This window comes from Anoplopoma fimbria, chromosome 7 (genome assembly GCF_027596085.1).
Source record: "Anoplopoma fimbria isolate UVic2021 breed Golden Eagle Sablefish chromosome 7, Afim_UVic_2022, whole genome shotgun sequence".
NCBI lineage: Eukaryota > Metazoa > Chordata > Actinopteri > Perciformes > Anoplopomatidae > Anoplopoma > Anoplopoma fimbria.
In genome coordinates, this window is record NC_072455.1 from 768,584 (window position 1) to 781,419 (window position 12,836).

The 12,836-nt window shown below is 36.1% G+C and overlaps 1 protein-coding gene across 1 annotated transcript in view; it reads right to left on the reverse strand.

Moving 5' to 3' along the window:
• Positions 1–2,821: 2,821 nt before the first annotated feature.
• The window catches only part of LOC129093440 (phosphatidylcholine:ceramide cholinephosphotransferase 2-like), a 10,980-nt gene continuing 965 nt past the window's right edge, over positions 2,822–12,836 (reverse strand). The window contains exons 2-7 of the mRNA XM_054601459.1: positions 9,144–10,020; positions 7,833–7,950; positions 7,669–7,726; positions 6,602–6,697; positions 5,644–5,810; positions 2,822–4,869 (exon numbers count right to left, since the gene is read on the reverse strand). Of these exons, the coding sequence (XP_054457434.1) occupies positions 4,696–4,869; positions 5,644–5,810; positions 6,602–6,697; positions 7,669–7,726; positions 7,833–7,950; positions 9,144–9,691 (1,161 nt within the window). The 5' untranslated portion in view covers positions 9,692–10,020 and the 3' untranslated portion in view covers positions 2,822–4,695. The remainder of the gene's footprint in view (positions 4,870–5,643; positions 5,811–6,601; positions 6,698–7,668; positions 7,727–7,832; positions 7,951–9,143; positions 10,021–12,836) is intronic.

Below are 12,836 nucleotides of genomic sequence, written 5' to 3' on the forward strand. Positions count from 1 at the left end.
AAGCTATGACATCCACTACTGGTACCACTACTACTACTACTGCTATAACAATTACAAGTACCAGTACTTCTAGTACAGGTACTTCTACTGCTGCTGTTATTTCTACTTTGAGTCCTCACTACTACTTATCTTGCTACTACCTCAATAACAACTAGTACCATTTCTACCACAGATACCGGTTCTACTTCCATTTCCTGTACTACTAGCCCCTCCTGCTACTACCAATAGTATTACTAGTACTACCATTTCTACTACTACAACTACAGCTACTACAACAACTCTGAGTACAAGGACTAGTATCGCTACTTCTACTACAGCTACTACTTCTTCAATTACCATTTCTATTACAAATGCCATTACAATTACAACTACTACTAGTACCAGTACCACTACTGCTTTAACAACTACAAGTACCACGACTTCCATAGGTACTACTACTACTACTAGTAGGGTTTTTGGAGTTTGAAGTTGAACCATAGCTCTTTAGAGTATCTCGGCTTCACTGCTTTGATTTTGACCATTATTTTTATATCCTGTGTATTATTGAAGTAATATATTAAATACCTGGATTCTTAACTGTGAAGGTTAAATGTAGTAAATGTATCTGATAATACTTCTCTGTCTCTCAGTGGCACGCCCTGTCTCGCTCTGAACAGTCTAAATACTACGATCTGGCCCAGAAGGAGAGACTGCTCCACATGCAGCTTTACCCCGGATGGTCGGCCAGAGATAACTACGTATGTACTGTATACACACCACACAGGATGTACTATGTGTGTAAGTGTGCGTGTGTGGTTCAGAGAGCTTTAGTTCTTCTTTTCCTCTCTTCAAAGGGTAAAAGGAAACGGAAGAAGAGTCAGCAGTCCACAGGAAGCAGCCCAAGGTCAGGTTATAAAACGACACAATAAATGGCTTCTTTGTCTTTAATATGCACTTCTACCAGTTCCACCACCATTATTTCTCCTACAATCATTGCCACCATTTTAACTACCACCACCACCAATATTACTATGACTACAGCCATTATTACTACTATCACAATCACCATCATTTCTACCACCACCATTATTAATGTCACTACTTCCATTTCCTCTAAGCCCACCACCATCATCAGTACTACTACCACCACTACTACAACCATCACCATTATTTTAACAACAACTACCACCATTATTAATACTTCTACTTCCATTTCTACTACTACTACTACTACTACTACTACCACCATTACTACTACTACTACCACCATTACTACTACTACTACCACCATTACTACTACTACTACCACCATCACCCACATCATTATTATTACTACTACTACTTCCATTTCTACTGCTTCCACCACTATGACTACTACTATTAGTTCCATTTCTACTACTATTACCACCAACCCCGTCATTATTACTAATACTTCCATTTCTATTACTTCTACTACTACCACAAACACCATCGCTATTACTACAACCACCTCCATTATTATTATTACTACTTCCATTTCTACTACTACAACCACCCTCACCGCTATTACTACTAATACTTCCATTTCTACCACCACCATTATTACCACTACTACTTCCATTACTACTCCGCTTCCATTACTACCAACACTGCTACTACTATCTCAATTTCTTCTACTTGTTTAATTTAATACTAAAAAGTGTGAAATAAAACAATTTGTTTTACTCTAGTTGCATTATAGAAAGCCCAAAAGTGTTCAATGGTTAATAACTCATACCTTCCTATCATGCTACCCATCACACATGCACTAATCAACAGTAATAGAAGAAGTACTCCAACCTTTTATATAAGTAAACTAGTAAAAACAGTGAAGAAATACTCTTTTATATATTTAAAAAAATACAAAAGTATCAGTAAAGGCATGAAAAAAATACTTAAAGTTACTAAAAGTAGAAGTAATCATTATGCAGAATGACTAAATATAGAATTATGTATATTATAAGTGCAATATAATTATTGATTTTTTAGATGCACTGCTGGGTAGCTTTTGAATTTTCCCCACAGGGATTAATTAAGTTTTACATTTCATCTAGTAATTATACTTCTGAGCCGAGGATAAAATAATGTGTAATTTTTTATCTTTTGTTCTTTTCCTGCAGCTGGACTCTGAGTGCTGGATGAGACCCCTGAAAAGTTGCTGCTAATGAAACTCTAGTCTTATAAAAATGCATGTTTTGAATCTGAAATAAAATAAAAGTTCTTCAGATTAGTAGCATTCATCACATTCATTTATCAAAAAATCAGAGCAGGATCTTCTTATTGATTTTAAGACTCTTAAGTTTACTTGGTATTATTATTGGGAAATATCCAGACTGTGGAGGCTAATTTATATCTTCTGTTGTTCTGAAAGCATGATAGTAAGATGCAAACCTGACAACTTTCTTCTTGTTGTTGAATAAATTGGTAAATATGTAAGTTGGTATGTCGTCTGCTTATTCTATAGTTCTAAAAGTAAAATAAATAAATTTTGTATTAAATTAGTATTATTCCTCACAGTTCAATGTGCCCTTCATACATATACAAGTACATACACATAGATATATATATTAAATGTTACAATTTTGAACTGATGATGGCGCTAGATGGAAAGTCAAAGGATCTGTCGTAATCTATTGTAAAGTGTTAGAGTAACTTTCACATTACCAGGACACCAAAAAGAAACACTGTTCTACTATCAATCGTCAATACAAACTGTGGAAAAATGAAAATAAATCTTTTATTATCAAAGCAACCATCTGACAGACATTTTGTTCAAGACTATTTACAATGAACTCTGAGAAGAAGAAACATCAGGTAACACTTTTATAAAAGGAACTTTTATGGAACAACAACCTTCATTAATCCGACTTTAAATCAGCAGCAGTTTCAAACAACAAAAAAATACCACCGAGTTTAGCTTCTCAATACTTTTACACATTCTGACTTGTAAATATAACTTAAACAACAATAATCCAGTACAGGAAGACATTTACAACAACACTCAGTAAAAATACTCAGAACCTGGTACTTTCGACCTATATTACAAGTTAAATTTGTGTTCTTTTTTTAGCATTGTTGATACAAAAATTGTTTAAATGAATGGATTAGCATGTTGCTAACTGCACCCATTTCAATGCAACAAGCTTTCACTCTTCAGCGTAAACAGTTTTTGGTGAAGAAAGGCCACATTTTACAAAAACGTATACATTTTTTACTTTGACAACTCAGCAGAACTTTGTTTTGAGTATATTTTCCTTGTTGGTGAATCCATTCCTGATGATTTTTGACAACAGGAATCAAAGCCACAGATGGTTTGTTTTTTGCGGCGGCCATGTTTGCTCCAAAGCTAAAGGTAACTACACATTCCACATCAAGAAGAGGAATCATGTTAGCCTGCTAGCATGCTGACAAGATGAAGTCCTTTGGCGTTTAATTTCAAGCTGGTTATCAACTTTAATGACATTGACCAAATTGTTTTTGTAACACCCAGCAATAAAACAAGAACTCAAAGTTATTGAACATCTATTTCCATTCTTGTAATCAGATGGGTCCCTGGTTTAAATCTCAATTCTGTTTGGCTTTGGACTATTTCTTTTGGACAAGTTCTTGTACTGCTGCTTGTGTTTAGCAACATTTAACATTTGAGAAATTTCAAATAAGAATAAGTAAAAACATTGTGTATTTGTGCTACAATTCATTTTGTGATACACAGCCATAATCAGTAGTTGGAAAAAAAGATAACATGTTTACATGCACAAAATCTTTGCTAACATGGCTAATGGTAGAATGCTCCGAACACCAGAGTATCATCGGCATATCTAACGTTTTCATCAGAAAATGCTCCGATCAGAATAAGACCTAATTCTGAATATCTAAACAAAATATAAAGTTTAAATGAGCCCTATCAAATTCAGAATATTGTCATCTTGGGTATAATAGTGGCATATTGGTGTGCATGTAAACGTAAGTCATTAAGAAATTTCTGCTGTTCTTCCTTTTCTTTCTGCAAAAAACACTTTAATCCTAATGTTTAATTCTGTTCTCCTGGAAGATATTGCGGTTGTTGTCCGGTTGATGAATGTTTTAATCCTCCAGATCGACACAATTTACAGGCAAATATGAGAACAAGAACACTGGTATCGCAGCTGCTTGTCTACATGTACGTGCTGTAAAAGTTAAATAAAATCACGACAGATGTTAATGATAACAAAAATGCAAGGATAAAAAAACAACAACACAGGTGCAGAAAATACACAAGAAGCCTCCAACAAATGCCACGATAAATTCTTGACCTTTCCTCACGATCCTCACGGTCTGAAGATGTTTCCTTTGCATAATTGAATGCATTTCTAATGAAATGTTATTTATGCTTTAAATATCAAATACTCCTGTCGCTGAAGACCTGCTGCTAAACAAAAGTGTTTATGTTTACTTTAAATAAAGTAAAAGTAAAAAAAAGATTTTTAGAGATTTAGAGGAGGAGTGAAGCGAAACATTCCCTACCACTTTAATTTTGTTGAAACTGTAACTTGTTTGTCCAGATTCTGTCAGATGAAGAACTGAATTATTAAACTTGATAAATAAATAGCAGGCGATCACGACAACGTAAACATCTCTCCCTCTTCCTCAGTACGCAGGAGAGAGCTGGAAATGCCGGTTCTAATAAATAAACCATCATACGGGACTCGGTCCTCCTCCTCACTCGTCCCTCCCCCCCTCCACCATCCGGTACCGCTGTCTGCAGGACGAAGGCAGCGCCACCGGCGACGAGAACACGATGGGAACCGTCGTCTGGACGTTCCCCTCCAGGAAGTTGAAGACAGGGTTCCACCAGGTCCTCGACAGGTAGTTGTTGGGAGCTTGACGAAGCTCCTGAGCAAAAAAAACAAAAAAAATGAATTAACTTCCAGGAAAGGTGCAAACATTTTCACTGGTTCCAACTTCCAATCATATATGATAATAAACTGAATATGTTTTGTTTGGCTGCTTCCTGTGAATGCTTCATTTTGGGTTTATTCTGATATTTTTGAGACAAAACTATTTATGGGGGACAAAATCAGCAGATTAATTAACGAGCCCAAAAATGTTTATCCTCTGGGAACCAAGAACGTCTGTACGAAATGTAATGATCAATCCATCCAGTAGTTTCTGCTGTAGAAGTCAGTTATACCATTAAACAACTATAAATAGTATCATTTATTTATTATAAAGTCTATAATCTATAGTTGTTTATTGCCAGACAAAATTCAAATAATAAGGAAATAAAAGATTGTATTTTTATGGATTAAAACAGATCTAGTCATTCTTAGTTTTAATGATGTATTATAATATTAGAGCTAGTGTTAGGAAGTTAAACATCATAATTAATCATCTAATATCTATTTTATATTAATGTGAAAACATCTCCTTCAAACTACTGGATTTATTCTAGTTTATCACCAACACTACATTTTACAGATTAAATGTGAACACATCATGATAACGTTATAATTTACCTTCAGCCAATACTAATTTTCACTGAACAGAGCCTGAACGCATCATAATGTAACTGAATGGAACCTCTGCACGCTAGCTCTAGAAGCAAGTACAAGTACACTTAATACTGCCACTATGTGTGTGTGTGTGTGTGTGTGTGTGTGCACCTACATGCGTGTTGGCCATGGTGTGGTACCACCAGAAGGTCCGGGTGGTGGCGATGTATCCGATCACCACGTCGACGCTATAGTGATCGTGAGCGATGAGGATGCAGACGACTCCCGAGGCGCTGAGGAACCAGCAGAACCACTGGTACCACCACATCCAGCGGGGGGAGTCTGAGAACCACGCACATTTAAAAATATTAGAATAGAATAGTAATAAATTATGATAAAGACGATGACTGAGAAGACTTTTAGTAACAATAAACTTCCAATTACGACATTTTAAACTAAAAACAAAGAACTAATTATATTTATTAGGCTGCATTCTAAACTGTAACTTAAGTTTAAGGTACTTTAAATTAAACATTAAGAAATAAATCACATATTTTATTCCCTTATTGTTAGACAGAAAATAATTGTCTTTATATTTTTAATCCATTTATTCTATTTTAGCTCATTTTTGTCTTCCATGTCATTTAACTGTTAAATCGTGTTTAAATGAATTATTAAGACAAAAATCACATATATTATTTTATTGTTAGTAGGAAAATATTAGTCATATTATTCTAAATTAATTAGTTTTATTCTATTTTTAACTTATTTTAATGTATTTTTTCATATCACCATGTGTTTCTTTTCTTAGGCTTTTTATGTTTATGTATATTATTCTCACTTTGAATGGACTTGGAAAATAAAATAAAATTAAACTTGCCTTGAAAAAATATAGTAATGTTACAAGAATAAAAGGTGGTAATGTTAAACATTGCAAATAATAAGATGTTTTTTTTTCGACTTTCTGGTCAAAATCTAACCATTTATTCATTTTTTGTATTTCTAATTGTTTAAGACTCAACACAGATTTAGAGGAAATATATTTATATATTTAAACCCTTTAAATAAATAAATCAACCTTCATCCTAACTAATAATTCCAGTTATTAAAAATAAATAAGCAGCAGTACTCACACTCTTTGATGAAGAGGTAGGAGAGCGTCAACATGACGGTGTGACCGCTGTACAGGAAGTCGCCGCACATCAGGTGAGATCCGGTCAGAGACAAACCTGAACACCAAAACATTTAAAAACATTTAAAAACAGCTAAACCAACATCACACCAGATTTATTATTAAATTCAGACTGCATATACTTAGATCTGCTACCTTTATGCTACGCTAACTACTTTTACTACCTTAAAGCTATCCACCTTTAGGTTTAACTAGCTAACTGTTTGCTACCTACTTTTATGCTAAGCAAGCTACATTAATACTTAGTTAACTACCTTCATGCTAAGGTTGCTACCTTCAGGCTAGCTAATTTAATGCTATGCTAGCTCCCCTAAGGCTGAGGAAATTACCGCTAAGAAAGCTACCTTTAAGCTAGCTACTTTAATGCTACTCTAGCAAAACATATACTAGTTACCTCATGCCAAGCTAGCTACCTTTATGCTAAGATAGCTACCTTTGAAATAGCTACTCTTATGCTAAGCTAGCTAGCATTATCCTTGTTACTATCTTGCATAGCTAGCTACATTTATGCTGAGCTAGCTACCCTTATACTAAACTCTGAACCCTTATGCTTAGCTATATACCTCGATTCTAAGATAACCACTTTTATGCTAAGCTAGCTTCTCACAGCAGCAATTTAGCAGTTTTTTCTTCTTCTCCATCATGAATTGATTTAATTAGGTGGACTAACAAGCTGAATGAACAAAATGTCAGTTAATCAAAATGGAACGTTTTTAACAACTAAACTTTAGCTTAGGCTAGCCGCGGCTATCCCACATGCTAGCTTTCATTTGATAGTTAGCGGCCTTTCCGTGGTGAGGATGCAGTAATACACAAAGTATTTGGTGATCTAAGAGTCATCAAATTGAAATAAACTGAGTGTAAAAATCTAATTTCACAACCACCATGAGTACATTTTCAATTGTATGATGTAGCTACAATTTGCCTCGGCGGCTGCCAGCCAATCAGAACGCAGGATTTTCTTGTTTTCATGCTATTAAATGTAGCTAAATGTTCAGAGTTTGTTACCTCCTCCTGAGATCAGGCTTAAAATCCTCCAGATTTTCCCCGTTGAGTCGTTGTACAGCTGCACAGAGACGAGACAACAACACAGAACAAACATTTACTCATGATGACTTTATGAAAGTAGATATATATTCCAGTAAATCTCAGTATTTAGTGAGTGTTCGTACCTTCGGAGCGCAGACCATGTGTTTCCCCGGTACCGGCAGCGTGGTGATGTACATGGTGACGCAGCGATACATGTAGAGCGTCCCGATGAGGAAGAAACAGCGACGACCCACTATGGCTCTGCAAGTTTACATCAAGAAAATATGAAAAATAATATAAATATATTCATTTTTTCAAGTCAACTTTACCTTCAGTGCTTTCATTTTTACACAATATAAATCAGGTAGCTTAAATAATAACACAAAAAAACCACTACAAATATAACAATTATAATTATAACAAAAACTAAAATAATGCAATAATAATAATAGCAATAAAAACAACAATAATAATAATACCAATATTAATACTGCTATAGATTATTATTATCACAATAATTATCATCATAATAAAAGCAATAGCAATAGCAATAATACTAATAAAACTACTACTATTAATAATGATAACAATGCATGTCGTCTTAAATAGCTTACATATGAGATTTTGCTCAGTTGTATAAAAGGAGTATTTTTTGACTCATGATGTACAAACTATTATAAATATGTGATATTGTAAAATTAGCAACTACTAGAGTTACAAAATCCTGCATTGAAAACAGTAAACGTACAAAAGTATCTGTATCAAGATATACTGAAGTACCAAATGTAAAAGTACTCATTGTGCAGCATAATATTATTGTATATGTATTAATGTAGCAGCTGGTAAAGGTGGAGCTCATTTTAATGACTTTATATACTTCTAGTACACTTTAATAATAAATCAGTTATGATATATTTGACTTTGATCCATTTAAATATACTTTACATTCCACCACTGATTACAAGTTAACATCCTTAATTAGAAATTGTACTCTAGTAAAAAATGATGTGTTAGGATTCTGATATTATTGTCTTAGACTTTTAATTTTTTGGGCCTTTTTATCGGATGTGAGAAGGTATTTTTTGAAGATTTGTGATGTTCTGGTTTTGAACTGTCTGAACTGTAGAATGAACAAATGAGAGTCTGTAGATTATTGGTTAAAGGGTTTTGGTTTCGCCGTCCACATTTCTCTTTTTGGAGAACGTACTATCTCTCATCCCCGTTAATAATTCTCAATTATCTATCGGTTTAAGGAAACGGCGTCTGGATCTGGACCTGGAACATGGTCCGCCAATTAGTGACCCTGAGATTCGACAATTAACCGATTCATAGAAGAAGAAGAAAGTCCCTTTTTGTGTCTTAAACCCCGTTTCTGAACCGACCCCAGAGCCCCGCTGTACTACGAGTACTTCTACTTCTACTACAAACACATGTAGCACATCTTTGGGTCGTACTTGTGTTTGAGGAACAGCAGCTGGACGAGCCAGAGCCCGCACAGGATCAGCCCGTTGACCTCGGTGACGGTGAACGCCCACGGCACGCGGTCCACGTAGTCGAAGAACTTGTCGGGCAGCGGCGGGCTCACCGACTTGTCCGGCACCCTCTCGTGGACGACGGTGATGATGACGGTGGTGAAGAAGAGGATGAAGAGGGCATAGAGGAAGGCCACGCCCGTCTTCCACCACTCCGTTGGGAGGCGGTTCGCCCGCTCCTCCGGCACGGCGATCTTCACGTAGTCGCAGTGTCGCCTCAACCCGCTGCTCAGAGAGTGGATCAGCTGGTTCTGTCGGAACAGGCTGCTCAGTTTGCTGCACTCCGGCTGCTTCTCGTCGTCGGCGGAGGGCGGTGGCAGCGTCGGCGGCGAGGAGGAGGAGGCGTGGCGGGTCGGCGTACCGTTGGCGACCCTCGGGGGATGAGGAGGGGAGTCGAGGTTCGCTGTGGTCACGTTGACTTCCACGTGAAGGCCATCGTCGCTGTCCTGGATCAGTTCTGACGCTGCCATTGGTCGGCTTTTTAATGATCCTCTGACCAATAAGGACGAGCTTCCTGGTTCACCGACCAATCACAGTCTTTGTATCGTGTCAGCTGACCGATAAAAAGCAGTTCGATTACACAACCAAAGTTTTTAGTTTCCTCTGGAGGTTTGAGTGTCGCAGATTATTCCTCTATCAGGTCTCGACCGCTCCGGTTCAGGTTTGGTCAATAATCCAGCGATCAATAGCAGGTTATCAGTATTCCAGCAGCAGAGTCCTGGTTCATTGATTGAGGGATCAATTATCTGATCAATATCAGGGGTAACACTGGTGAGGTCACGCAGACGGAAGGTAAAGCCTGAAAAAAAACACAACAAACATATTTTTTTTACTCAGCAAACGGAGATAAATCTGAACATTTAATGTTTTTTGTTTTTTTCTGCTTTCTATTCTGTTTTATTTGAATCAGTTTCTGGTTAAATTAACTGTTTATCTAACAAACAGTCACAAAAGGTGTTATGACATCACTTTATCAATCCATCGATAACGTTTAAAACAAGACAAACTGCTGATTCTCCTTCTTATCCAAACTTCATTTACATTTCAGCCATTTTAACTGCAGTCTGAGGAACTCACTTTTTCATTCATTAAACTCAATATTCCACCTACAGGTCATCAGCTGATCACCTCTGATCAAACTTATTGAATCACTCTGTGAACTGGTTCTGTATTTTCAGTCATTGGAATCATCCGTCACTAAATCTAACAAAATCCCAACGAGGTTCTGAACAGCAGTGACCTCGACTGCTGAACTGTGAGGTTGTTCGCAGGAATTTTCTTTAATCTTTGCATATCGAGTTCAGGTGGGTTACTCACTTGACACACACCTAAATACACACACACACACACACCTAAATACACACACACACACCTAAATAAACACACACACCAGGCTGTTGTGTGAATAAATTCTGACAGTAAGTAACCTGAGGGCGGCACTCCCAGTTTGACGGACACACCCTTAGTACACACACACACACACACACACACACACACACACACACACACACACACACACACACACACACACACACACACACACACACACACACACACACACACACACACACACACACACACACACACACACACACACACACACACACACGACTACTTGTATAAAACGAGTCAGACAGCATCAACGTCACACACACTGTAGTTTATTCTGACTCAAACCAAGATATAAATAACTCACTAGAGAACCAAATGTGGATTCATCCGCCGCTGAAAATAGTCCCAAACAAATTCTCTATGTCCTGCTGTTTGATTGATAAAAACACAGGAGATGAAACTTTATATCTGTGTTTTTATAGAAGAGTATCCAGAGTCAGACATTGTTGAGTCTGAATGTGAGAATTAACAGTAAATATAGAATAATACCAGATTAATCCTTTAAATCAACACAGTGTCATATTCAGCACAAAAGAGTGAAGATATTTAATAAAGTAGAGAGTCACTGTAGGTTATTTATATCCAGAATCAGAGAAAGATTGCTTTATACGTTGTAACATTTAAAGTTTATGTTCTTCTATGAACATTAATCTCTGGTGAGCATTTCATCTTTAAAATGACAGTTTTTCTAAAGGAGTCTGGTGAGGAGACGCTGAACTGAACACACTCTAGTTTATTCTGACTATCACACATACAAAGAACTCACTAGAACACCAAATGTGGATTCATCCGCCGCTGAAAGTAGTCCCTTAACAAATGCACTATTACCTGTCTTGGTTTGTAAACATTGATCAGCTGTTTAGTGGAGTCTCTCTCTCTCTCTCTCTCTCTCTCTCTCTCTCTCTCTCTCTCTCTCTCTCTCTCTCTCTCTCTCTCTCTCTCTCTCTCTCTCTCTCTCTCTCTCTCTCTCTCTCTCTCTCTCTCTCTCTCTCTCTCTCTCTCTCTCTCTCTCTCTCTCTCTCTCTAAATGCCTCCCCTCCCTGCTGCCCCCCCGACAACACTTCACACCAAAGTGAACGTTTGCTCGTAAACAAGTGTTACAAAACATCCTGCTGCAAGAAAGTTTTTAAAAACCTTTAAATCCCTTTAGAACAAATCTAAACTTTATTTTAAATCACATAACTGTTGTCAAAAGTCAAACTATTCTTCATATTATTGTTGTTTCTTTTGTTTTATTCACCACTACAGCTCTTTAAATAGTTTAATATATATTATACACATTTATATTACTTTTTTATTCTACTTTGACAGTTTTTTGTATATTTTGACCTTTTGCTTTCATTTTATTCTACAACGCTGCAAAACCTAAGTCTGCATTTCAGCACGAGTGCTTCAATGATTATTATTATTTTGATTATCGGTTAATCTGCAAATGATTTTCTTACAAATCCATTAATTATCTGGCCTTTATAAAAAGATTAAAACCTAAATAAGTCGAATTTTTCAAGACATACAACTAAGGAGAGAAACAAATTCTCACATTTGAGAAGCTGAAAAAATTATTTTGGGTGTTCTGAAGAAGAATGATTAAAAAAACCCATAATTAAATATTAATTTTCTTGTCAAAAACCTTCTTTGAGGGACATTAAAATTACTTTTTTTAAAATGTGAAAGAATATAAACCACACAGCTCATATACATTTTTCAAATTTTTGCGAAACACAATAAAGTCTAAAATGAGAAGAATTATTATTTAAATAACTGGAATAAGAAGAGAAAAATAACAATCTGACACACGTTTGACCATTTTGTATTAAAAATAATCAAAGTTAGACAGATTTAAACCTTTATTAAAGCTATAATTGTATTTTCTGTGTCTTAAAGTCGACGTTCAGCCTCTTGAGTCTTTTTACTTTCCTTTCAGCAGCTGCTTGGAGACTTTTTATTAGAGTCACAAGATGAAGTTAAACTGTTTTCCTATTTACGGCTCAAACAGAAAAACAGAGACGACGTTCACAAAGTTAAAGATCAGGAGAACTCAATTTCCTCAAATCATAAATTAGATTCAGCAACATGTCATGTGATCCGACTGACAGAGAAAGAGGAGCTGACTCTAATCTGTTTACATGATCGACTCATTTGTTTATTCTGGTTTAAATTCATTTATTCATTTTGTCCATTTAGTACCAGATAATAGTAGAAACATGTCCATCATGATTACAC